The following is a 25,233-nucleotide window of genomic DNA, read 5'->3' as shown; positions in this document are numbered from 1 at the left end:
TCAACCACCTCAAATTAGATGAATCACTGAGTCTAAATTGTTGCATTAATTCATGCATTCACACCTAAAACTGGATTAAGCATACGATAAATATTTTTTAATTTAAGATACAATTTTCCTTCTAAAATTTCTAGAGTCAAATTTTCAGATCTGACTAGAAACAGCAAGGCCATTCTTTATTTCGCCGAACAAATATTACAATGCAAGCTCGAACCGTGGTCTGACTTTCATTATCTGTATTTTCTGTAAAATTATATTTATTTCGTAAAGTTAAACTACTCTGACATTCAAATAAGAAATTCCTGCTTTGAAGGAATATTAAATCCTTCAAAGAGGCCTGCAGGTAACAGGCCTGCTATTGTTTTGTAAATAAAGTTTTCCAGTTAAATATGAAGCTGAAGCATTAGCTGGTTATGCTATCAAGCTTTACTAACTTCAAAACCATAACAATGTTGATTTCTGCGTGTCTGTTTATTCATTAGCAGCTTAGTTGACCCTCTGTGGTTCATTGTCTTTGGTGATCAGCATACTGCTATGAGTTCTGACTAGTTTCAGATTGATGCAACAAAGCAATGTTGCTATCTGAACGTTGCTAACATTCAAACAACGTGTGTTTATTACTTCACTGCTGCCAATATAGACTTTATGGATCTTTTAAAATCCGTCTCAAAACATCAACATGCGTCACCAGTCCAGTGGTGTTACTCAGTACGGTTAGCATCAGAGCTTGTCAACATCCTTTGACTTTTTCTACTCTATTCTAGTCAGTTGTCTCACAAACAAAGTTTCTCCAAGCAACTCCTTTGATTTCCAACTAAAGTTGCTCTTCCACAAACATTGTCTTTCTAGCTATTAGTATATAAAGTCTTCCGCTGTAGTTATTGTGCTCTTACTCTTAAAAACACATAAATCCCCAATTTCCTCACATAACCTTTTAAAACATGTTTTTAAAGCTTTGGTTCAGAAGCCCAATGGTAACAATGGGGAATAATTCCAGGTCCTGTAACGTCTCAAATTGCCCCTGGGCAACACAATGAACTGATCAAGATGATCAACGAGCCACCAGATCATTGGATTAAAAGCCTAGCAACGCACCTGATCCTTGGTCTTCCCTTCTCTTTCTCTTACGTGGGTGGTGACGATCCTCTCCGTCTCCTCTCTCAGTCTGGGGTAGGAGTTGAGCTGCAAGGAAACGCATCATGTAACTGCAGCATTTAACACAAGAATACAGGCATACACACACACACGCACGCACACACACACTTACATTTAAGCTTTACCTTAGTAGGACTTACCAACAAGAATCAGAGAAAAACAGGAGTGAGAAGTGAAAATAAGTAGGAAACAAAGAAAAGAGTAAAAACATTGTCAAGTGACATTTCAGTGTCACACAAATGCAGGCAACCACAATCCAACACAAACACACCACAGATTGTAAAGACATGGTGGTTATTGGTGTTAGAGGTTATATACCAACAGTCAAAGATTACCTTAAATATTTTAGTTAAGACACATTTAGTCTATGCCATACGTTGGTAGCAAGACACCAAAAAGTACGAACTTTAGACATGCCAATACATGTTTAAACTCTCATCTGTGACTGGTGGTACTGGTTTGAATAAACAAATGATAGCAAAGACTGGACGATAGAGGAGGCAGAGGGAACCCAAAAGGCAGGGAGGAGGAAAGTTTGGCCAACTATGCATCACACAGCGTTTCTTACTGTGTCGTGCCCTCAATTGTCCACAAGATGGCAGTGATGCACTGTTACAAATGAAATGCTTTTGTCCAAGAAGCCACAGAGGGTATGTTCTGGAAGTATTGTTCCTTTTAACCCCTCTTATCAGTTCAATTTCTTCCCAGTTCAGGTGATAGCAGAATGGCAGTCATTCTGCTGTGGGGGTCAACAAGCGTGCAACACAGAACCGAGTCGGTCGGCTCTTAAACAGCAAGGGCAAAAAGGAAGCAGTGTGGGAGTGGGGGTAAAAAAAATACATCTGAAAAGCTGATGCAGAGGTACAGAAATATGTACGCAATGAGTCGGATGGGGGACAATTTGCACAAAAATATTTATACTGCGACATCAATAGAGAGGAAAAACGGGGCGATGCAGACTTTCAAAGCAATGATGAGCGGTGGATGAAAACTGGACTTTAATGGCGATCATAAACACACAAAAAAAAAAATCTCTTCTCCCATCACGGCATTATAATGTGATATGCATCCCTGGTTACCTTATTGGCACACTTCATGATGAGAGCAGTGAGTTCAGTCACCACAAGATCCACACATTTGAGGCTGGGTTCTTTGAGTTTGCGGAGCTGCTTTTTGACAATCGTCTCGAAAGCCAGGTCCGGGGTGAAGAGCCCCGTTCTGAAAGGTCACAGGGTTAGTTTGGCAATTTGTTGTGAAGGTGGTGGGAGGGGGTGGAAATAAAAAGAAAGAGGAATATTTGGAAAGACAGAGAGGAAGAAGACAGGATGCCATTTTCTAGTTGATTAGAAAGAACTCAAACAGTGGAGGACAAGCTGCAGGTTGTTCACATTCTCTTAACCAACGATCCACTTCCTTCTAAACTTGGTCAGAGTGGTAAAGATAGACATTGCATTCTGCTGGTTACATGTACTGAGCTATGAGACCTGCAGCTTGTCCAGCAGAGACAGCAGAATCTCGGTCCTGGAAACACCTCTAATCCATCACAACACGCCACCCGTCACAACACTCCACATCACGACGGAGCTGCCTGAACTCAGCTTTCAGGGCCGGGCTGGCAGAGGGCAAACTGCAACGGGATGTTCCTCAATTAAAGCATATAAACTAAATCTAGACACCACAGCTAATGTTCTGTGAGAGCATGCCCTCTGCTGCGCCCGTGGTTGTCCCTGCTCTGAGTCTTGGCTGGGTCGGGAGATGCTGGACTCTTGCAGTACCTTGTTGGTGCACTGCCTGACTGTGTTGATGAGCTCTTGAATGACCAGATCGATACATTTGAGACAGGGCGTTTTCAGCTTAACAATCTGCTTTTTCACGATGGCCTCAAACGCCAGGTCTGGAGTGAACAGCCCCGTTCTGAGGATGCACAGAGACAGAGGCACAGAGGCCGACACACATAACAGTTAACAGACATGTGGGCTGAAGCAAAAACAAAAATAAAATGTACAATGGAACAAAATGACAAAGCAGACAAACAGAGGATTGAAACAGTGACAACCTAAAATGGGGAGAAGATATGAAGTGCCAATGCAAGGCTAACAATGAATGTAGCACATAAGATGGCTCATAATACAAAACACAATAGAGACCAACATTACTTGAACACCTGATGAACTGAACACTCTAGTAGACACAAACCGAAAACGAGTGGGTGGCATTTCTGAGAGGCAGTCACCAAGAAACAGCAGAATGGAAAACATAATTCATAGAACAGCTGACAGTTTCTGAATACATCACATTCGGCTGGTACTGCTAGTCTGTAACACTTGGGTTTGAATTAAAGCTCTGACAAAAGAAGGACAACAGTATTCAGAGTCAAATATGTTTCAGAAGCGTCATCTTGGGAATTGTTGAAGTTGGACTGTACTTGCCTGACACCATGGACATTTTTGATTGCATGACTGATTTCCCTCCTCAGTTCCTTCTCATCAAATACAATCTGGAGAGCAAGTTAGACAATAAAGACTTTTAGCAAACCTTACAGTTAAAGTGTATTTGACAAGACACAAACTACTTAAAACTCTAAGAAGGAAATTAATGCCGGCGCTCTTAACCTTGACTAGCTCAAAGGGGAAACGTTCATGGAAGAGTCGGTTGATCCTGGCGCCACCTGACAGCTCGTTAGTGTCCACCTGGTCCCCAGATCCCTCGATGCATTTTTCAAAGTCCACACCAAACTGCTGGACCATCCTTTATATGTAACACAAATGACAGGAGGTCTGACAATCATCTCTTTCTTTATGCGTTTGAGACAAGACAGCTTTCATTTAGAAGAGTTTGGATCTCTTTAAAGTCTAGCTATGATATTAGATTAAGAAACTTTCCAATCCCTTCACATTTTTTTATGTTCTGAAGCTCAAAGATGTCTCAATACGCAGCCTTAATGTGTCAACTGGTTACTAAATTTGCGTACTGGGAAAGTAAAACCCAAAAATCTTACTTTGGCATGTACAACTAAACACTTGTGTGCCCTAGCTCTAGGTACTAAACGTTAATCATTAATTTGTATCTCTCTGCAGAGACATCAAAAGCTACACTCACTGCAACAACGCCTTTGTCTTGCGAGTCGGATCATCGGGACGGAAATTCTTGTACTCTTCCACCTCCTTCTCCAGAGACAGGAGTTGACTCTGCAGCTTACTGCGCAGCCCAGGCAGAGTGTCCCTGATGTGGTTGGTCAGTTGCTGCAAACCCATAGTCATGGTATTTTAGAAGATGATGACAAGCAAAAGCAAGGAGACCGTTTCAAAACAGAAACAGAATGACGCAGACCTGGTTGAGAGCTTTTTGTAGATGCGGGGTGCCCATACGGTCTGCCATGTGTCGATAGGCGGGGTGGGACAGGAAGAACTTTCTCTCTGCGGCTAAAGCAGCGCGGATGTCTTTTTTACCGTCAATGTCTTTTTGACTCCGGTTGACCACACCGATGTAACCTGTACACACATTTCGAACAATTATACAGCGAGTCTACATATTTCATATAAATATATGTCTGGGTGCCATACAACACTGACCTCTTCTTAATGGAAGCAGTTTATTTTCGAGAATATCCTTTGCGTCTGTGCCTTCATCCATGAGGTCCAGTTTTGTAATGACACCAATGGTGCGAAGACCTGAACATATTTATAGAGCCGCATGTTTTAGTCAAATACCTTTCGTCAAGCAAAGTCTACTGGAGCAAACAACTAACAGCCGGTGGTTTAAATGAGAGATACAAAGAATCAGACTGCTAAGTGTAATGCTATGTTGATGTTTCGGTGTTGAACTTCATAAAAACTACGTGCTTCACCTTGTGGGTCCACCTCTTTGGCGATCTTCAAAGCGTCTGAGTTAGCCAGGTCCATGTTAGCAGGGGTGACTGCCAGGATCAGACAGCTCTCCTTGGTGATAAACTGCATCAGCATGTCTCTGATTTGATGCTCGATGTCTGGGGGCTGATCTCCGACAGCAACCTTGGTCATACCCGGGAGGTCAATAAGAGTCAGGTTCAAAACTGTCACATGAGGGGAAGAAAAAACAAGAATAAAATGTAAGTTTCCTTTTATTCTTGAAATTTACCATAACCTGACATGAAGTAACTGTTCATGTTTATTAACAAAGAATTTGCATAATAATTAGAACAATGTTATTACCATGTGGAGAGTAGACCCTCAAGTTAATAGGGATAGGAGAAATGCCTTTATTGGATCCTGTAATTCTATCTGTTTCCGCCTCAATTTCTGCCCGCACTTCATCAAAATCCACAAACTTCTTTCCTTTGCAGTGCAGGAATTCAGCATATTCTGCACAGGAGAAGAGTGGGAATGAGTTTGCAAGAGGTAGGCAGAAAAATAAGGAGCAGGGAGTAAGACAGAGAAAGCAGTGAGGAGAATGAGAAAATTAAATTTGAGACATGAAAGTAGCAATAGGGTGCCTAGCTTGAGGCACAGTGACAGAGAGGCCATATGCAGGGCAGTGATGAAAGAAAATTGGGATTTTGTGTTGCCTGGAAAAGGCGTACTCACCTGCTATATTATTGACCAGCTGCAAAATGAGAGGTCTGCGAGTAACAATGCCTGATCCGCGAGGAAGAAAGTCCCTGAGCAAAAAAAAAAAAAAAGAGGCAGAAAAAATAAACAGCTGAAAGGTGCAGAACAAAAGCTCTAAAAATAAATGCAAAGAAAACATGCTGGATTCAACGCAGCAGGCACAAAAAAACAACAAAAAACAAATAGAAGAAAGGTCTAACTGACAAGCAATAACATTTAATTATTTCTTATACTAGAATCCAATTTGTATCATAGCCTTTGGTAATTTGATAAGAAAATGAAAATTCTTTATTCTCTACCTTGGTAAATGAAATGTGACTTTCATAATGTCATTAAAGCTTTAGTGATCAATGCATTTGCTGAATTCCCTTCTGAAATAAAGAAATTTTACCCAAACACTAATTCTGCAACATTTTACACAACTCTCTAATCATGTTCTAATTTTGATTACAACAATTTTTATTAAATAAGTAAACAAGGAGGCATCTTTCATACTATAAACTTAGCCTAGCTAATTCTAGGTGTAACATTTTACCCAAACTCAAAACTCAAATCTTTAAGTGATTCTCATTGGATATGCCAACTATCTGCTACAGCACAAAAACACAAATGTGAGATTAACTGGTTGTTTTAAATTCCCATCAGGAGTGAGTTTGGTCGCCCTGTGATGGACACGTTCAGGGTGTGTCCCACCTCTCACCCAATCACCACTGGAAACAGGCACCAGTCCACACAGATAAGTGGATGCACACAAAGGATGAATGTTGAAGAAAAAATGAGTCAGAGGGAATAAACTGCAGCTCATGCAGTACTGATCATGATAAAAAGGTATTTTATTTTGTTTACCTAGACCTCTAATGTGCTATGCAGAGATAACTGTAAACAAACCGCAGACTGCAATGCAATCTAATGATGCAATCTAATGGCCTTTGGCAACATTAATGTTAGCAGCTGAACAAAAAGCAAACGATCGTCATCGTGCTTCAATTGTGTGGTTAGATACCCCTGCTTCAAAGGATGGATTCAAAGTTTTGTTATCGACAATGATTAAAGTAATGTTAACTTTTTAGTTGTAGTACATGTGAAAGGGTCAAGTGACTGTTTTAAAGCCTTAACTGAGGCTTTATGCTGATCTGGTCAAAAAGACTTTCAGTTATAAAATGCTGAGGATTTTATTGCAACACCATAACTTTAAGAGGTTTGCCTCTTAGAACCTACAGTTTCATGCTTGATCAGCGTTTACTCATTGAAATATACAAATGAACAAATGTGGAACAAAATGACAAAGAACTACTGTACACACACTTTTACAAAGGACATTTACCTTGTTTTTTTTGTTTTTTTTTCTGAATATGATTACAATTTACTGATTATGCCAACACTTTTCTGGTTTAGTGTCACTAAAGTGCTTCATGAATATGAGAGCATGACTGACATGTTTATTTAAAACTACTTCTCAACACCTTTTTATTTTTGTATCAGTCAAATCAACAAAATAAGATGGTTTTGGTGACTTAATCTTTCAAGTTTTATTTTAGGAGTTAGAGAAGTAACAGTTTGTTTTCCACTGTAGGGTGACAAAATATGCTTTAACATATTTTCCTCTGTTTCATATCCAAAAAAAAAAAGGTTTATTATTTAAATGCACCCAGGTCCTAAATCCTTATTCGGTTTTATTTATATTTGATCTGATTTGAATTCTATTTAATCAACTCTAAATTCTAAAGAAAAGCCTAAAATAATTCAGCTAGGGTGAAACTAAGTGCAGACTGTCTCTTAGCAGTGGAACAACTTCTGTTTTCAGCTACAACTGTAAGAAGTGTGGCAACAGAGAGCGATGCCCTGAAAGAAGCATTTTAAATAGCACAATAACAAATAAGTTTAAAGTAAAAATAACTGAATTATCAAAAAGATCATCACATGTCTTGATCATAAGGTTTAGCCATATGACCTTAATTGTTTTTTGTGACTTAAAATGACAAAGGTCTCAACACCTTTGACATTTTAAAAGGTGTTTTAAAATTACAAAGGTGTAAAACCAATGTTTTACATCTGTCGCAGCTTAGCGACTGATACTTGGAACAAAGCAAATAAAATATATGACCTAAGTGAGAAGCCGCTCCCATGGTTTCTGACAGTGGCAGGGAGAGATGTGTCAATAAACCTTATATGCGCTGCCCTCAGACCTGAGACGTGGTGTTGGCCTGTGATGATTACTCTTGGCCACTTTTTTTTTTTTTTGCAAAAGGCTAATTGCAAAATGCAGCCTGCAAAGCAGTGCACAAGACAATTGCTCAGTCACAAACTAACCACAACAAATGTTACAGGTGCAAGAATGAATCATTGAGACGCAGGCAGGAAGAAAGAGTTCAGTCTGTTTGTTCTCCTTTCGCCATTTGCACAAAACACAGCTGACATGACAGGAATTATTGACTTTAAGCATATTAGCCATTAGCATAATCATAAATATGTAATTCTAAAATCACCATAAATTGAGAGCAAAGCAAAACCAAAGAGAAATTATTTGTTTGTTTGCACAAACTTGCCAATAAATGCAATTGCAATTATGTTGTGAGAATTATTAATAGCAGAAAAAAGTTGCAATTTTTTTTTACTGTTTATTTCCAGACTCTGCAAATTGTGAAACAAAAGCTTTTCCAGTAGTTCATATAGAGAAGCAGCTCTTCAGCTGCAGCTAAAACGTTGGTTCAGTTTTGCTCATTCAGCTCAAAGCAGAAAAAAGAAAAGTTGGTGATGCAATCAACCATTTTAGGTCAAACCATGGAAAAGGGATGTTTGTGCTTACTGTCTTTAATACTCATCCAAAAAAAGCTCAGAGGAAGATTCTACTCACCACAGCTCTGGTTATACTGGCTTCTTCTCTGCCAAAGTAACTACTGCACTTTAAACTTAAGTGAACATTGGGGGCAAACAATCATCTTTGAAGAACTAGATCAAAACCAGTCTGAGCTACACCACCAACCAAAAAGCAAAGCACTGGTGAAGTAACTTGAACAGCAAACCAATACAGCTGAAACCTCAGCATCTTGTATGGAATAAAACTAAACCTTTCCAGTTGTAAGGTAGGAAATATTCAGTCAGCTACTCAAAATATTCAACCTAAGTAATACAGTTTGAGCTACTGAGGAAAAATATGTGAGCTCGTACATTTAAGAAACGTAAGGTTCTCTTAAAGTGATATCCTTCCTTATTTTTGGTATTGTGTATATAAATATTTAAATCAGAATTTATGTAAAAGAGGAAAAGTTTAGACTAACTTAAAGCAGCAAAATCAGAACCTCATAGTGCTCCCTGGTTTGCTTCCAATATTAATGAGATAGTAATATTTCAACAGTCAGGCATTTCTAGTATGCCTGACTGTTAGAGTCATATATTTGACTCTAACTGCCTATATTTTATATTTTTAGTGACTAAGATGCTAAAATTCACAAAAAGAGATGGAAACATCATGTAATGGTGAAGAAAGAAGAGTCAGGAAAATTGAGGATTGATCGGAATCGATATTCTCTTTGCAATGTTCAGTTTTAATACAAGTATTATATACATCGCATAAGGTTCTAGTCTGATCAGATGTCGGATTACGTTTCTGTTTATTCAGCTTATTTTAATTTCTGGTTCCAACTGTCAGCCACTGATGATACCTATTCCTCCTCTCTGCCTCACAGTTCCTTCTGCTGCGGTAAGAAACATACATCTGGTGGAAATTACTCAATCCAGTCACTGAATGATTGTAGCAGGGCTCGGGATGGCACCAACCCACATGATTCTCTCTTTATTTTCCCAGCAGAGCCAGACCTACATAACTGAAGAGAATGAGGCAATGTTCACCCAGCCATCTGATTTCAGATTAGATACTATGTGTCTGCCACAAGGCAAGAGTTGCCATGGTATGCTCCCAGACTGTGGTCACACAGAGTAGAACCTTCTGGATGGTACCCAGAACAAAAACGCACTAGTCAGCAAAAAGCCACACGTCTGTGGTTTAGCGCTGGTGTTGTATCATGGACAAAGTGTGAAGCACGCAGACCGTTGTCTCCATGTTTGGCGGTACAAAACGCTCAGTGTGAGGCTTGTAAGCAAGCGAGAGAGAAGGAGACAAAGTATAAAATCAATTACAGCCGAGGGAAAAAGACAAAGATGCTCAACTATCAGAATACTAAAAAGTTTCTGCTTACTGAGCACAACAGTGATCTCTCTAAAAACATTGGCGGCTCAGAAGAGAAGATTATTTCTAATTGTCTAAAGCCTTTAAGTATACTGACAATCAAGGTTACTTCAGTGTTTTTTTTTTTTTTTTAACAGTTAAACCTTCCAGGCTAAACAGGAACTTTGGGTGAAACTTTTATAATATAAAAGTAAAGCTCCATACTTGTAAACACAAAAGGGAATTATTCTTGAAGTCGTTCTCTTGTGTCTTCGCAGTGGAAACGACACACACAGGCAGAAGTGAGCCACTCGGTTTTTATAGAGAGAATTGGATAAATGGCAGCGGCATAATAAAAAGAAGCAAGCGGTCAGGATTCTATTATTGATGGCCTTTAAATGATAGAGGAGGCTCAGCAGATTGTGTATCATTTCATCAATCATTTATAGTCAAGCTAAGAGCATCAGTCTGTGTGCCTCCCTCTAAGAAAGCAGAAATCAGAGGAGAGTAGGGCAGCCTCCCTAATCAGCTACAGCTCACAGCCGAAAGTTTCTTTATTTCAGCACACAGTGGCTCACAATGACACGCTTCCCAAAAGGACCAGTGTGAGAAACTTTGAGGTTATACTAAATTCTCAAGAGGGCATGGTTGCACAGAAATTTGTTTGTGGTTTGATCGAGCTCTTTCAACAGGCCGTCAGAGTGGCAAAGAACACATAATCATGGCTACCCGCATTCCCACATCCTTCAGTGACTGTGAGAACCAAGAGGCAACCCCATGCACCCGAGCCTCCTCAGACACAACTAAAATCCAACTGCTTACTGGAAAATCCCTTCAATCACCATTTAGCTATCCCACAAGCTTCAGGGATGATAGATTTCTGTTTTCAGCTGAGAGGAGGTTTGCTTTGCTAAACAGAGATGACATAATGGCCACTTTTTAAGACAACTTTGACTTAAAGACAACTTTTTCTTAATTTTTGAAAAATTGGCTGATACTTGTACATGAAACCGATCTTACTCCACAAAGGTCTGAAAATCTGTCACTGTCTGCTTTTGCTCTGCAGTGAGAGAGGATTGACTGACAGACCCGCCCAGAAGGTCACTGCACAGTCCTGAGGTGACAACAGTCACATCATCGTTGGCAACTTTGTTGCTAGATTTAGCAAGTTTTCAGTGTCCTCTGGCAGCGTCGGTTATAAAAGAAAAAAAATAATAATTGGTATCGGCAAGTCGGGCTTTTTAAAGATCGGTGAGCGACCAGAAAACTGCAATCGGTGCACCTCTAATTTTAAGAGTTAGGTTTTTAGTTAACAGGACAAAGCACCAAGGTTCAACTGCTGGATGGCTCACTCACATACAGCAGCCTACAGCTATACAAACAATTTACCTAAACGTATGCAAATTGTTTCAGGGTTTGTTTGCCATGGTTTACGTCACAAATCTGATAACTCTTTCCACCCAGACCAGTCCACAATGCCAGATATGATATCTGAATTACCAAGTGTGATGACTTCACAACACAAAAATGAATAATTTAAAATACAGCTAAGGGTGTGGGTTATTTGCATTGTGGCTGTGCCAGGAAGGTACCATTTCTAAGTGGAACTGCTATGTTAGTGCTACTGTTTTTTTTGTTTTTTTTTATAAGTTTTTTGAAAAAGTCTCACTACTCAGAATTTCAAATATAATAAGACTGAAGAGGAAATAAACAATAGAAATATGTATTACTGCAAACTCTAAAGCAGAGAATGAGTTTCTATTACATGCTTTACTTAAGTTGTAATAATGAACACTGTGTTCCAACCAAGTCATATTCTAATCAAACATTTGTCTGTGTATTATAGTCAATGTGAACTTCGCAAGCAAACAAAATGTCCAACTACAGGATGAATTCAGCTGCTCAATAAAAAGAAATTATGCTATTTTTATTGGTTACTTAGTTATACCTGTGTTTTGTCTCTTCAGCTCATCATCATACATGGTGTTTATGTTGTTCTGGTTCACGACAAAACCAAACAAAAAAGCCAACTTCCCCTGCATGCTGACACGTAACTCCAAGTCACTCCACACTTCAGACCACTTCAACTTCCTAGAAAGTTTAAAAACCTGAATAACTCAACTCATCAGACAGTTAAAGAGACGATTCTCTAAATAGAGCTAAATGGAGGAAGATAGTCTTAAAATTTGTGTTGAGAAAATAAATAAAAATCTAACCAGTATGTGTGGACAGACTAATATATTCAATGATATATCCATGTGAACTAGTGGCGGCATCCTTAATTAGGGCTGTGAACATGATTTGACTCTAAATAGCAACATCAGTGCATTGACAGGAAATAACTGTCAATAGCACAAAGATGTGATATCTGAAAATTAATGCTTCTCTTTTAACTGGAACAGCAGAAACACGGCAGTGAATATGTTACGCAAAACACCAAGTTTTGACAGGAAGTGGGCCTAAAACATCTAACAAAAATTAGTCTAATTGTGAGGATTCGACAAAACTGCAAATGTTGTGAACACAGATGCCAGTGTTTGGAACCAATCTAGAAAGCCTGGAAAACATTGGTCATTAAACTGACTTTACAACCTAAATTAGCTGTTTTTACTCCAAGCTACCCTCTGCTCCTCTAAGCAACAACATGTCTTCTAGATCGGAAAAAAAAGAGAATTACTAATTCAGCAGCCACATCAAAAGCTAGAGATCTAGGAACTGGTTATTTCCTTAAAATAGTGGCTGCAAAATGGCTAAAAGCCTCTTTATAAACAAATCAGACTTAAATGACTTCAGGAAGATGGATCACCAAGACTGGATGAAAAATGGGACTACTACTAGAAATTACAGCAAAGGAGTCTTCTGGTCAAACTGTCTTTTTTTTCTAATGAAATGAAATAAATCTGGGCAGCACCAAAAATGCTGGGGAAAGACATTTTCTGCTTGAAATGAGTACATCTGTAGGTCAGGACTGCTTCTAAATATACCAACTAAAAGTCAGCAAAAAGTTCAAGCTGGCGAGACAATAAGAGGAAGCATTTTCTCTGTCAAGATCAGACTAGTTGTTGTCTGTAATGCATGTCATGACATGCTATGTGTAAATTTCAATTGTAGAAAATAAATGGGGGCGTTTTTCCTCAGACAAAGATTTTAATCCTACCATGCACACAAAAAAACAATCTTTGTCAAAGTGTGAACTATAGATAAGCAGTAACAAAGTTATACACTACAGACGGACTAAAACCACTGCAAACAAGCTGCACTTGAAGCATCCAATTAAACAATAGCTTTTGGCATAAAAAAACACCAACTCAACACATGACAAAGCTTTTATGTTATTGACTCCTCCTGGGCTCAAACACACCCTAACATCAACAGTGACTCATGAGCCTGCTTATTGTCATGGTGATGTGGAGCACCACCCGAGTACTTCCATATTGTAGTAAGGCTCCACCTTAAACAGATGGCTTCGATTTGTACAACTCACCTTGCCTGCTCTCAAAGTCACATGCACACCACTGCCAGTGCACCACAGGTAGAGTATTAACTGAGTATTTGTGTTATGATGTTTGATGCTGTGAAGTGCTCTTCACAGCACCAAAGGAGGAATAACAAATGGCATTTTAAATTGAATTGAACTGAACAATAACAACTCTAATCACTGCAGAGACAGCGGAAAGAAATCAAAAATGGAAATGACAGAACGAATTAGGATAACACATATTTTAAAAAGTCAGATCCCTCTGAAACGCAATTAACATGTATTGAGTGATGTTACATCAAGTCATTTGAATTAATGTGCATCAATTAGAAATACATTAATCTGCAAAGTTACCCTTGCCTAAGAGAAACATTCTGTTTCTAATGTGCTTTTATCCAACAGTCAGTGTGCATGTCATTTTACCACCCATGTGTTTTTTCTACAGTGCAGTGCACTACTGTGAATGCGAGTTACACTGAATGAGGCTGAAACCTGCTAAACAAGTTCCTTTAAAACTACTTGTTTTGATTTTTTACCCTCACTGCCTGCTTATGGGGGAGAGGACAAAAGGATAAACTTGTTGGAAGATGAGAAAGCCAAGCCGCAGGGAAGCAATGTCACTTCAAGCCTCCAAACAACAAAGGCAGGTCTTTCCCATTTCCTTCATTTCTAAACGCTAACCATAAACAAAATCAAAAGAGGAAGACTGTGTAGGAAGTTGTGTCCGCTACAGTTGTGGGGTAAAGGAGAAAAAATGTTGACATTTGAAAAAGAGTGACAGTAGACTTTAACTTTATGCTAAAAACTGTCGAGATAAAAATCAGCAGGCCAAAACAAGTTGTGACATTATCGAGAAGTGTTCTCCTTCTGCACTTCCTAAAAAAAACACTGCACGGAAGAGCTTTTACAGTTGACCAGTTGACAGATATTGCAACTATTGATTAATGTGTGAATAGTGTAAGAATTTCAGGGTGTGGCACTAAATATGCAAAGGGGACACAGGAAAACGATTCTGACAAACTGATTAGTGAGAAAGGCACGTTGTTGAAGCTACTTTACAAGAAAGGCTGGTTTCTTGTCATTACATTGAACATGTACTAGGAAGCGTAACTAGGTTAGTTTAGCTTTTTGATAAATATCTTGCCGAAATACTCCTAACACAAGCAAGCATGCATTTTTAGAATGTACCAACACAAACAAGAGGAAAGAGAAAAATCTTTGCAACAGATATCTAACCTAACCAACCATTCTTGCTTACCTGCCGACAAAATTTTCCAGTACAGAGCTTTTCCCTGCACTCTGTCCGCCTACCACAGCAATCTGAGGAAGGTCTAAATTGACACTCTGACCAATTGAACTGAAGGCGTCTTGTAGCTTGTTGATCAGGGGAATCAGGTCTTCCATGCCCCGGTTCCCCATGGCTTCGTTAGCTCAGAGCCCTTCAACACACCGCAGACCGGAGGCTAATGTTAGCTTAGCAGCGAGCTGCTCTCGGGTTACTCTGAAAGTGTTCAGCACCGCCGCTTCAAGCAGCTCGCTTCTTGTAATCTCACTTTGAAAACCGGTGCGCCTGTCTGACGAGGGTAATTCAGAGAAACATAACTTTGTATTCTTTAACGCGCATTAATTAGGACCTCGGCGAGACGAAACGGACGGAAAACTCGCAAAACAAAACTTCCTCTACACAAACGCTATCCGGTTTGAGGACATGACGTCAGATCGAAACCGGTGAGAATAGATCCACCTACTTTTTTTTTTTTTTTTTTTTTTTTTTTTACAAAGCCGAGACGTCTATTGGCTAATCCAGAAGACTCTCCTCAGAACTATCTTTTCATTGGGTGTTCAAAAGGCGTGTTCGTCATGCTGGGCAAGAAACACGTTTCTAATTGGTCAAACAAACTGTCGGTCGTTTCCACTTCATGTCAACGGTCGGAGGAAATATGGCTGCCCCCATAACCTCTGAAACAGATGGAAATATCAAAGAAAACAGCATGTTTTTAAAGAAAACTTTATCCGCCGTTCCGCCTCTTACTCTGAGGATTGTTGCAGAATGTCCTGTGACGAAAGCAAGAGCTTGTGATCTGACTCTGCCTCACTCCAGCGTCAGCACGCCGGTTTTTATGCCTGTTGGGACACAGGGAACCCTGAAGGGGATCACGGCGGATCAGCTGGAGGGTCTCGGTTGTCAGATTTGCCTGGGAAACACGTACCACCTGGGCATGAGGCCGGTAGGTAGATTAAAGTATCGACGTTTGCATTTTCTTTAAAAATATGTTTCGATTTAAATTGTTTAGAGTTATTGGCTGTAATCCCCTCAAACATTGTAACAGTTCTGGCCATAATTCACCTATCAGATACTGTTCCCCCTGTGTTAAACTGAGGGAACCGTATCTGATGGATGATTTTTTTTTAACTGTTAATTTTTCACCAATAAAGAGCTCTCTTGTTTTCATGTGGTTACCACCCTAACTCTAAGTCCAAATGTTACCAGATGTAAATGCATGCAAAATCAACAAATGAACATTAATGTATTATCTCACTGTATTCTTTTGATGCCAAACTCAAAAGTTTTAATTTCACCTTGCCTTCTAGTGTTTTTAGAAGGGGGTGTAAATATGTATTTTTTCCTTCTTACTTCACTATTTCCAGGGACCTGAGTTGATAGAGAAAGCCAACGGTTTACATGGATTCATGAACTGGAGGAGAAATCTTCTAACTGTAAGTGTACATTAAACTTTTTGGGGAAAAAAATGTATTCTGTTGTATAGACAAAGGTCGCATAATATGTTTTCATCTCAAAATCAGTATCACAGTCTGTTTGGAATATAATATTTTCCATCTACTCTATCACAATGTCAGGGAATGACATATTTCCTGGCATTAACAGTCCTAAATGGAGCTTTGCTGCAGTAGTTACTCCGATACTGAGGGCCACAAAGAGTGACGGGAGTGTTATAATGACACAAGAAAAACTGAGTGTCATTGCAATACTTAAAAATAATGTTCCAAATTGTAGAGTTTTCCAATACTGTGCTGCCCTGTAATAAATATCAAGGGGATATGGAATAAGATTTATATGAAAAACTTGATTATTTTCCCCCCTTTTTTCCTTCAGGACAGTGGAGGATTTCAGATGGTGTCTCTTGTTGAACTCTCAGAGGTCACAGAGGAAGGGGTCAAATTCAAGTCCCCATATGATGGCAAAGAGATCTTGTTGAGCCCCGAGAAGTCAATTAGCATACAGAACAGTCTAGGTGAGCTAAGTATGAAGTGTTATAAGTTAGTTTTAAAGCATTTTAATCATTAATGCTTTTCAGGGCTTTTCATTATGTCTGCCTCTTTTGCAGGGTCAGACATAATGATGCAGCTGGATGATGTGGTCAGCAGCACTGTGAAGGGACCGCGGGTGGAGGAAGCCATGCATAGATCCATTCGTTGGCTGGATCGCTGCATAGCAGCTAATAAGCATCCAGATAAACAGAACCTTTTTGCCATCATCCAGGGAGGACTAGATGCAGAGCTGCGCAAGGCCTGCCTGGATGGTAAAAAAGAGAAAATATATAAGATAACCCCCTATATTGAACGTTTTGGAGACTCGTTTTTCTTGGAAGTTCACAATACTCAGTCTCCCTCTCTCATTGTTTGTCTTCATGCAGAAATGACTAAACGTGATGTTCCTGGTTTTGCCATTGGCGGCCTGAGTGGAGGAGAGGAGAAGGACGATTTCTGGCGGATGGTCACACTGAGCACTGACCATCTGCCACGAGAAAAGCCTCGCTACCTGATGGGTGTCGGGTGGGTTCTTCTTATGCACACGACTCAAGAACTGTGCTGTTTATTTGCTATTGAGCCACTAACCAAGAACCTGTGTATCCCTCACATGAGGCAGGTATGCTGTGGACTTGGTGGTGTGCGTCGCTCTGGGATGCGATATGTTTGACTGCGTCTTCCCAACCCGCACTGCAGTAAGCTCCCTTCACCTCACCTGCTGGAAAAAAAAAAAAAAAAACTGGAATATTTTATTTAAGGTGATTGATCCACACAGATAAGTGATTCTAAGTTTGTCTGTGATTGTTGTCTTTCCTCAGAGGTTTGGTTCTGCCTTGGTACCGTGGGGGTCTCTTCAGGTGAAGCAGAAGCAGTACGCCAAAGACTTTCAGCCTATAGACCCCGACTGCCAGTGTCCCACCTGCAAAAGGCAAGTGAATGAAAAACCGTTTACATTTCAAGCTGGAATAGCTGAAGTTTGCTGATTATTTTACATTGAAACTTTGTTGATAATGGATGTCTGACTTCTCAACTTATCAGTGGTGAGTTATGTTGTCAGCAGAAAATGCTTGAAACGTATATAATCCATGAATGTAGTTTTTGTTTTCTTAACGTTCTTATTTATTTCAGACATAGTCGGGCCTACCTGCATGCTTTGTTTAAGAGTGACACTGCCGCCATGCATCACATCACCATTCACAACATTGCCTACCAGGTCAGTATTGGAAAAATCCTACAAGCTAAATGTAACTTCAGACTTATTAGTATTATTAGATGACTCGTTTTAAAACACATTTCTTTGCTGAATGCATTATTTAAATGTTAGTATTTCTATTTTTTTTTGTTTGTTTGTTTTTTTTAGATTTGATTAGTGAATTAGATTACATGAGAAAAGGTTCAGTTGGAGTCGAGATGGTTTCAAAAATATTCAGCCTAATTATAATTATCCTTTTCTTGAATTTCTGACCTTTTGTTTTGTTTTGAAGCAACACAAACTGTCCTGTTGTTTAAACGTAATCCACTCAATGGAAAGCCTCACAGTTACATAAACAACAAGGAGCTGTTGGAAGAATTTAATAGTGCTGTTATAATACTGTGTTTCAGGCAGAATGCAATCGCTTTCTGCCTGAAACACAGGCAGAACGCCTGTGTTTTCAGGACAGAAAGCCTTTGGCAATGATAGTATTCATTGCCAAATACCATCATTCTTTGGCAATGATAGTATTCATTGCCAAATACCATCATTCTTTGGCTATAATAGTATTGCCAAAGAATAAAGCAGCTCATTCTGGTTTCACAGCGGCTCCTTTTATCACCAGAACAGCTATAAAAGTCATTTTTTATCTATGTGCCATAAAAGCTTACTTTAAGAGTTGAGAAGAATGGGAGGAATATTGGCGGCATCATTAGGTTGCTTTATGAGAAATGGAGACTTTTTTTAATCTAAGAATCTTGGCAGCCACAAGCCGTTACAGCTTTGGCTCATCACTGAAGCCCAGTTTCGTTTTTACTCTGCTCATGTCTTCCAAATAAGCATTTAGCCTGTTTAAAATACAATCTTGATGGGATGAATTTACTCTGTCCAATGCTGACCTTTTCTCACAGTGATGCATTGTGTACTTGCTTATGATTGTAACAGTTTTAAGCTGAAAATTAAATCCCATAAATGAATTTTTCCGTCAAACTCAAAGTGTCAGTAAGGAATTAGAAATGACTGAACATCACATGGTAGATATTGATGAGTTGGTCGGATAGATGGTGCTCTCACATGTGCTGAATACAGCAGGGAGGTGAGGAAGGTTTAAGACAATGATAAATAATTTCAACTGAATAAGACTGAATTTTGTGTGTTAACAAATTCTTAGTTTAAGGGTGCACTCATATGTGCACCCAGGTAATAGCATCTGTTATCTTTTTTTTTTAAATTCTAACACTAACACATTGGGTTATTTTTCTGCTGAAATTTACAGAATATCATATTAAACACACATACAACGGACATTATTTCTCATGATTTTTACTTTTTAAGTCCTAAAGCACCTGAAACACCAGTAGGTATCAAAACATTATTTAAAAATCCCATTCCCTGCAGGACAATGAGACTTTTTGTATTAAATCCCCTCAGAGGGTTTTTTGTTTTATTTTGTTTTTTTTAACCAGTGGCTTAAAGAACAAAATAAACAATCAGAAATGTTCAACCAGGTTCTGAAAGCTTTAGATAATAATCTACTTGTGCCTGATGGTATCCGTGGGAGGAAATGGCAGTTTGGAGAGTCCCTACCTTTCACTCTGCAAAGCACAAAAGACCTATTAAAAAATCCAGAATATCCCCACAGGATATTTATCCAAACCGAGCTAGTCAGGATAGTTTGGAGGCGAAAGCGAGAGACCTTCTTATACGACATTGTTGCCTTCTCAAATTGAACCCCTACATGTCACCGAATGTTACTGTTACTGCACCTTTAATTCGGTGTGGTGTTTTTAGGCACTCATTTTTCCTTCATCTGGTTTAATGATTTATTAGAATTCAACAGACGTCAGTAATAACGTAAATAAATATCCTGCTGCCGCTGCATAAAACTCAGACTGCTCAGATTATCTTGACCTGAAGCTGACCTTTTTCCTCGCAGAAGATGCGCAGCAGATCATAATGGATCACTAGAGGTTTACAGTAATCAAATGATCCTTTCCTCTGTTCATGAATGTTTTTTTTTTTCTTTTCTTCTCTATACAGCTCACCCTGATGCGTTCTGTGAGGCAGAGCATCGTGGAAGGCCGCTTCCCTGAGTTCATACGGACATTCATGAAGCGAATGTTTCCGTCGCCGGATCAGTACCCCGGCTGGGCGGTGGAGGCTTTGGCTTCTGTCAATGTGACTTTGGAGTAGAATTTTGAAGCTGGACTCTGAATGGAGGAAACCATGAAACAGACTGATTTCTTTTTTTTTTTTTAAAAAAACATTTTTCTTAAATAAGTTTTTCACAGAAGATTGTTTTCTACTCTTTGCATTTTTAAGGTATTTGTAAATACCTCATTTCACAATCAGCCACCGAAGGAGGAAATTGGCTTTAAATTAGGTTTGAAACACACGACTGTTTCCTCTGAAATACGCTGTTTTGGTTACCATGGTTACAGAAGAAATCCTTTTTGATTTCTTTTTTTTTACTTTTCCGTCAGTCCTTTTATAGACTTAATATAGTTCAATAGTATTTTATTTTCACCACTGCACAGTGCTTTTCTGAGCTCATCTCTATTAAGGTTTTTTATTTTTTTTTAACTTGCATCTCAACACATCCTGCTACAGCTGATTAAATTTGGCTTCCTGCAGATTGTCTGTTTGCTCCTAGATGACCACTAGAGGGCAAAATAGATGCATCTTCCTGAACTTCTGCTTCCAAGATAAACCAAAAGTACATAAATCAAATAAAGGTAGATTAAAGATTTGGAGTGCACAAACACAGCAGTATGAGATTGGACACGCGCCAAGCTCTTCATCTAATTAAATGAGTGTTCCTTATTGGATAAACACCTGAGCTCACACAAGTGTTGATTTGCCAGGGCCAGGTCGAGGGAGATTAATATTAATTAATGGAGGTTAATTTGAATAACATCTGTTGTCAGCACTCCTAAGTACCCCATTTGAATTTCATTACTTTTTCTCCTATGACCAGAAGATTAATGCTGCTTCATCCTCCAAGAAACTAAAATGTTGCACAAAGTTGGGTGTTGCATTAAAAAAACAGGGGGGGGGGGAAGGTGAATTAGTTGCAATATTACATTATATATGTCGGCTGTTGAAATTACATATTTGAAAAAACAAAAATCGAAATAAGTGAGGGAACCAACATGTTCTCCCTGATGAAAACGAGTTCATTTTCCTCATCTTCTGCTTCCACTGAGTAATCTAATTAAATTTAGTTTATGAATAAAAGAACAACAGCTCTCAGCTTACTTGGCAAGCCACCCAGAATCGCGTTAAATGTCTTCAAATGAATATAAACCATCTACAAATCAACTCATTCCCGTTGTATATTTCAGCTGTGCTGTTCCAAACGTAATTATAACTAACTGCATCCACCTTAAAGTGACTATTTAGTCAGCAGTGGAGTTGAGGTTGAAATAAAAAAAAAAATTAAAAAAAAAGCGTGGCGAATTCCACGCCTCTGAACCTCTCCTGAGTGTGTTTGGCATTTCTGGGGGGTCAAGGGTGAATGTGGGACAGATTGCAGAGCAGTAAATGCTGTCACAGTTCAGCGTGGATTCGGTGAAGATCGCTCTTTGCTAATTGCTATTTTTTATGTTGTTGTAAGCCACGATTTCATAATTGCATCCTCAAGCTGTCCCCTTTCTGTGCGCGCCTGCCCCTCAGTGCGTCCATGCGGAGCTCGGGCGGGGAGGAGAGGATGCTGCTGTTGGGAGAGACAACCAGTTGCGCTCAGCCTGAGAGTGGAGTCTCCCCTCCCTCCAAGCACCGAGGGATGAGCTTCCTCGACCTGTTGCCTCGTTTCGACTTGCAGTAAAGCTGCTCTTTTTGCTGCTGTTATTGCGCAGACTGGAAAGGAAGAAGTGGATTTTTCTCTAAAGGGGGGAAGCTGAGGACAGTGCCATGAGACGGACCAATGTATTCGTCTTTCATTTACGTTGTGAATATCAGAAGGAAGAGTAGCGGAGTTGTTGGTTCCGGGAGCCACCTTCTCGGTCCGGAGGTGCGGTTTGCGGTGCTATTTCTCTCCAGCTCCGTGTTTTTGAGGGAGGTGAACCATGGTTGAACTGGAAAAGGAGGTGCTCCCGTTGCCCCCTCGGTACCGGTTCCGAGACCTGTTGCTCGGGGACTGGCAGACTGATGACAGGTAAGATAACAGCTTGTCTCTCCTCGTAGCGTTTTTACGCACGGCGCACTGCATCTGTTGCGCATCTCTGAAACGGGGAGAGCGTCACATCAGTTTGGGATGAGAAGAAGTAGCTCGCAGAGACATAATGAGCCCATTATGTCAAAGCTCAGCGCTTCAGGTGTACGAAGCAGCCACGCTGTCGACCTGTTGGATGTTGCAACAAGTTCCTCTTTTCCTTGTGTGCGCAAAAGCGAGTGTTAGCGAATCTAACTGGAAACTACACAACCCAGTATTCAAATGAATTCATTTAAAAGTCAAAACGACAGCAGGAGGCCAGCAGTAAAAATATACAATGCTTTATTATATAATTTAATTATTTTTTTTTTAAATGTGCAAATAAAGGGATTTGGAACAAGTCATTCAGCAAAATCTACCAACAAGAAGAGGCCCATTGAAAACACTCTTCTCTCCTGCTTATATTCGTCTCTCAATGCCACATTTTCTGAGATTAACAGAACATCTGCCACCTAGACAGTCAACCTTAAACGGATGCTCTGGATAACTGGCAATTAACCTTTGCCTACAGTCCACTTGCAGGGCAGCCGATTTGACGTGCTGTATGAAAGTCGTTGCTTTAATAAGCTCATTTCATTATGCTGTCAAATGGAAAAATTTACCCCCTTCCCCAAGCCCAATGTGTCTTGTTGCTAGGTGGAAACGAGGACCAGAGGACTTGCTTGTGGAGTTGAGTGGGTGTTTTTAAAATCTGATAATTGGGTGAACTCACCAGTCCAAGTCTAAACATTTCCAGCACACCAAATAGGAGAACATACAGTTATGACCATGTGGTAATACAGAGATTTGCTTCTTCTTTTTTTCTTTCTTTTTCTCTTACTACAGTTTATGGTTCCTGTTTTTGCAGTTTAATGAAGGAAAATAATATCATTCAGTGTATCTCCTCCCTGACCCCGTGGGTCACTGGCTGCTCAGCAGAAGCCTGAACCCATTTGCTCTCTCTGACTGTGGCTCCTCTGGCCTTCTGTAATTTGTCGGCTATTGCCCAAGGACTGATGTTCCGGTGAAGCGTGACCTCAGAGACCCGATTACAGAGGTTTTGTTGGCTTTTCTTTTTTTCTAAGTCAGCGAGACAAGAAGGGATTCTCTCTGTCAGTGCAGTTACATCATCCTCTTGAAACAGAGAGGAAAGGAATACACAGTGTTAAATTGGCCAAACCATCAACTTGGCTAGTATTGTGGTTCAAGACTCATGGTGTGAGTTGATGCTTCACTGGCTTCCCCAGATTTTCATATTTAAAAAAAATAGAAAAATAAGATTCAGGGCTAATTTCTCTTCACAGTAAATCTATAAGATGAATAACATAGACGAAATGGAGGTCAAAGTTCACATCTCAAAAAATACATTTTCTATTCCACCACCTAGTGTCAGGGTTGTGTAATATTACATAGTTGTTACTTTGGGATATGTCAGAAATATGTTTATATAACAGTAACCTATGCCAAAAAAATGATTCTCATGTTTAAAAATTGCATATTTGCTTTAAATACTAATGAAAGACTAATTGTACAGTATCAGTGTTTACTGCCTTGCAGATTTTGCTGTTTTGGTCACATTTAAATGTGTCAGATCATCAAGCAAATGCTAATATTGTACCAAAAAAAGTTATACTTGTGCCCCAATGTGAAAATAGAGCTATCACCCTTAATTATGTATGAACTATAATTGACCACATTAATCGTTTTTCTTTAATTTCACTATCCACACCCAGCCTTGGTTACGTCACCTGAGAACCTCTCTGACAGCATGAAGTAGGCTCGGAAAGCAGCACGCTGTACTTCAGTCTGTCACAGCCGTTTATCAGTCTGGAAATGTTTCACAAAGTTTTTTTCTAAGGTTTTGAGATTCCAATACACAAATGGGGGATGGGGGGGAAGGAATATGTATATAATGGAAGAGTGGGAAACGTCTCCACGAATGGTCAGCCTACCAAAATTATCTTGAGAGCACATTCCCGGCACATCCAGGAGGTCACAAAAAGACCCTAAAGCAACGTCTAAAGAACTGATGACCTCAGTCTTCTCTGTTAGTCGGTGCTGATTTTATTAAGAAAGAGAAACTGGGCAAAATTGTAAACATGTGAGAGATTGATGGTAAAAACCAGTTCCGATCAAAAAATGATTTTGTAAGCAAACATTCTAAAGATCTCTTAGACTTTTGACCGGGGGAAACTACAAAACTAACAGTGCTTCAGGTAAGACAATCACGATGACCTTAACATGGTGGTGTTGGGTGGATGCATCCCCTTTAAACCTAAAAGCTAAGGGGATAAGGGACTGTCTGTGGCTCTAGAGCTGTGTAACTTCATGTTGTTGATTCCAGACATCAACAACACACTGGACAGTGCATTTTTGCTTTACTGTAACCAAGAGACAATTTGTGCTACCCGAAAACATGAGCAAAAATAAATGCAATCTTTTGGGAATTTTGACCCTTTTCCACTTATATAAACAAGCATTCACTCTACCGTCTTAAAAGCTGTGCTTGTAAGTAATGGAGGTTCATCCAAATACCTTAACAGAATATTCATTTTTGTTTTCAGTTTCACAAAACTGAAAAGAAAACTAAGAAAATGTGAAATCATATTTTCTCAGTTTTCGCTATGTAGAGATCTTGACTTTAGGGAGATATGTTAAAAATATCAAATTTACATCCAGCGAGACAATTTCAGCCTGAAAGCAAACCAGCCGATCCAGGAAATACAGAAAAACATAATACCAGCTTCAGTATATAAGCATATGCCGGGAACAGGAACTGATGGTGCAGATGTGACCTTCATTAGAGCAAAACTGAAGTTTGCCAGAAGACAAACGCCCTAGTTGTTGCTGTAAACAAGTGCGGTCCAGAACTGAAGACATATTTTCAGCAGAAGATTGTTGTACCAGCTGGGGTTGTTTTCTGCCTCGGAGACCTGGCGGCTTACCGTCTCCGATTTCAGCTGTGAATTCTGCATCATTGCAGCGATTTCTTTTACAAAATGAGAAGCCATCTGTCTGAAAAACTGAGCTAAACTTGATCACAGTCGGTACACTAACAAGTTTGCTAGACATACCGTGGAGGCAATTTTAAGGCCTATGGAATCCCACTTTAGTGAGGTTTAGCAGAACATGTTGCACACGCAAAAATATCCCTGACACCTCTTGCACCAGAGGACAAATATCACAAGTTGACGT

General features: G+C 39.6%; 3 protein-coding genes across 6 annotated transcripts in view; 2 read left to right on the top strand and 1 right to left on the bottom strand.

The window, feature by feature from the left end:
* The window catches only part of dnm2a (dynamin 2a), a 30,435-nt gene extending 15,344 nt beyond the window's left edge, over positions 1–15,091 (bottom strand). For 2 of the 4 annotated variants that reach the window (XM_015011218.2, XM_015011220.2), the window contains exons 1-11: positions 14,643–15,088; positions 5,718–5,791; positions 5,346–5,495; positions 5,003–5,206; positions 4,728–4,826; positions 4,486–4,646; positions 4,255–4,397; positions 3,768–3,903; positions 3,585–3,652; positions 2,931–3,069; positions 1,096–1,182 (exon numbers count right to left, since the gene is read on the bottom strand). In XM_015011218.2, the coding sequence (XP_014866704.1) occupies positions 1,096–1,182; positions 2,931–3,069; positions 3,585–3,652; positions 3,768–3,903; positions 4,255–4,397; positions 4,486–4,646; positions 4,728–4,826; positions 5,003–5,206; positions 5,346–5,495; positions 5,718–5,791; positions 14,643–14,803 (1,422 nt within the window). In that variant the 5' untranslated portion in view covers positions 14,804–15,088. Of the gene's footprint in view, positions 1–1,095; positions 1,183–2,234; positions 2,374–2,930; positions 3,070–3,584; positions 3,653–3,767; positions 3,904–4,254; positions 4,398–4,485; positions 4,647–4,727; positions 4,827–5,002; positions 5,207–5,345; positions 5,496–5,717; positions 5,792–14,642 lie in introns of all 4 variants that reach the window. The other 2 variants (XM_015011219.2, XM_088008418.1) reach the window with 2 other exon arrangements.
* Positions 15,092–15,304: 213 nt separating this feature from the next.
* Positions 15,305–21,325, top strand: qtrt1 (queuine tRNA-ribosyltransferase 1). The gene is made up of 9 exons (XM_015011223.2): positions 15,305–15,612; positions 16,034–16,102; positions 16,500–16,638; positions 16,732–16,926; positions 17,041–17,179; positions 17,274–17,349; positions 17,473–17,582; positions 17,783–17,867; positions 19,887–21,325. Exons 1-9 carry the CDS (start codon positions 15,325–15,327, stop codon positions 20,037–20,039), a joined length of 1,254 nt encoding a protein of 417 aa, XP_014866709.2. The 5' UTR covers positions 15,305–15,324; the 3' UTR covers positions 20,040–21,325.
* A 155-nt stretch (positions 21,326–21,480) lies between these two features.
* Positions 21,481–25,233, top strand: part of kcnt2b (potassium sodium-activated channel subfamily T member 2b) — a 45,903-nt gene continuing 42,150 nt past the window's right edge. Inside the window, exon 1 of the mRNA XM_015011212.2 lies at positions 21,481–22,002. Within this exon, the coding sequence (XP_014866698.1) occupies positions 21,914–22,002 (89 nt within the window). The 5' untranslated portion in view covers positions 21,481–21,913. The remainder of the gene's footprint in view (positions 22,003–25,233) is intronic.

The sequence above is a fragment of the Poecilia mexicana genome, unplaced genomic scaffold (genome assembly GCF_051168715.1).
Source record: "Poecilia mexicana isolate PSO_F unplaced genomic scaffold, ASM5116871v1 scaffold_8, whole genome shotgun sequence".
Taxonomy (NCBI): domain Eukaryota; kingdom Metazoa; phylum Chordata; class Actinopteri; order Cyprinodontiformes; family Poeciliidae; genus Poecilia; species Poecilia mexicana.
The sequence above is the reverse complement of the archived record's forward strand: the minus strand, read 5'-3'. Positions and strand labels throughout refer to the sequence as shown.

Excerpts from the sequence above, each read along its gene's own strand:
- qtrt1 (XM_015011223.2), top strand. The coding sequence starts at position 15,325 with ATGGCTGCCCCCATAACCTCTGAAACAGATGGAAATATCAAAGAAAAC. Across the intron at positions 16,639-16,731 it reads TAGCATACAGAACAGTCTAG|GGTCAGACATAATGATGCAG; the intron begins GTGAGCTAAGTA and ends CCTCTTTTGCAG. Across the intron at positions 17,350-17,472 it reads TCTTCCCAACCCGCACTGCA|AGGTTTGGTTCTGCCTTGGT; the intron begins GTAAGCTCCCTT and ends GTCTTTCCTCAG.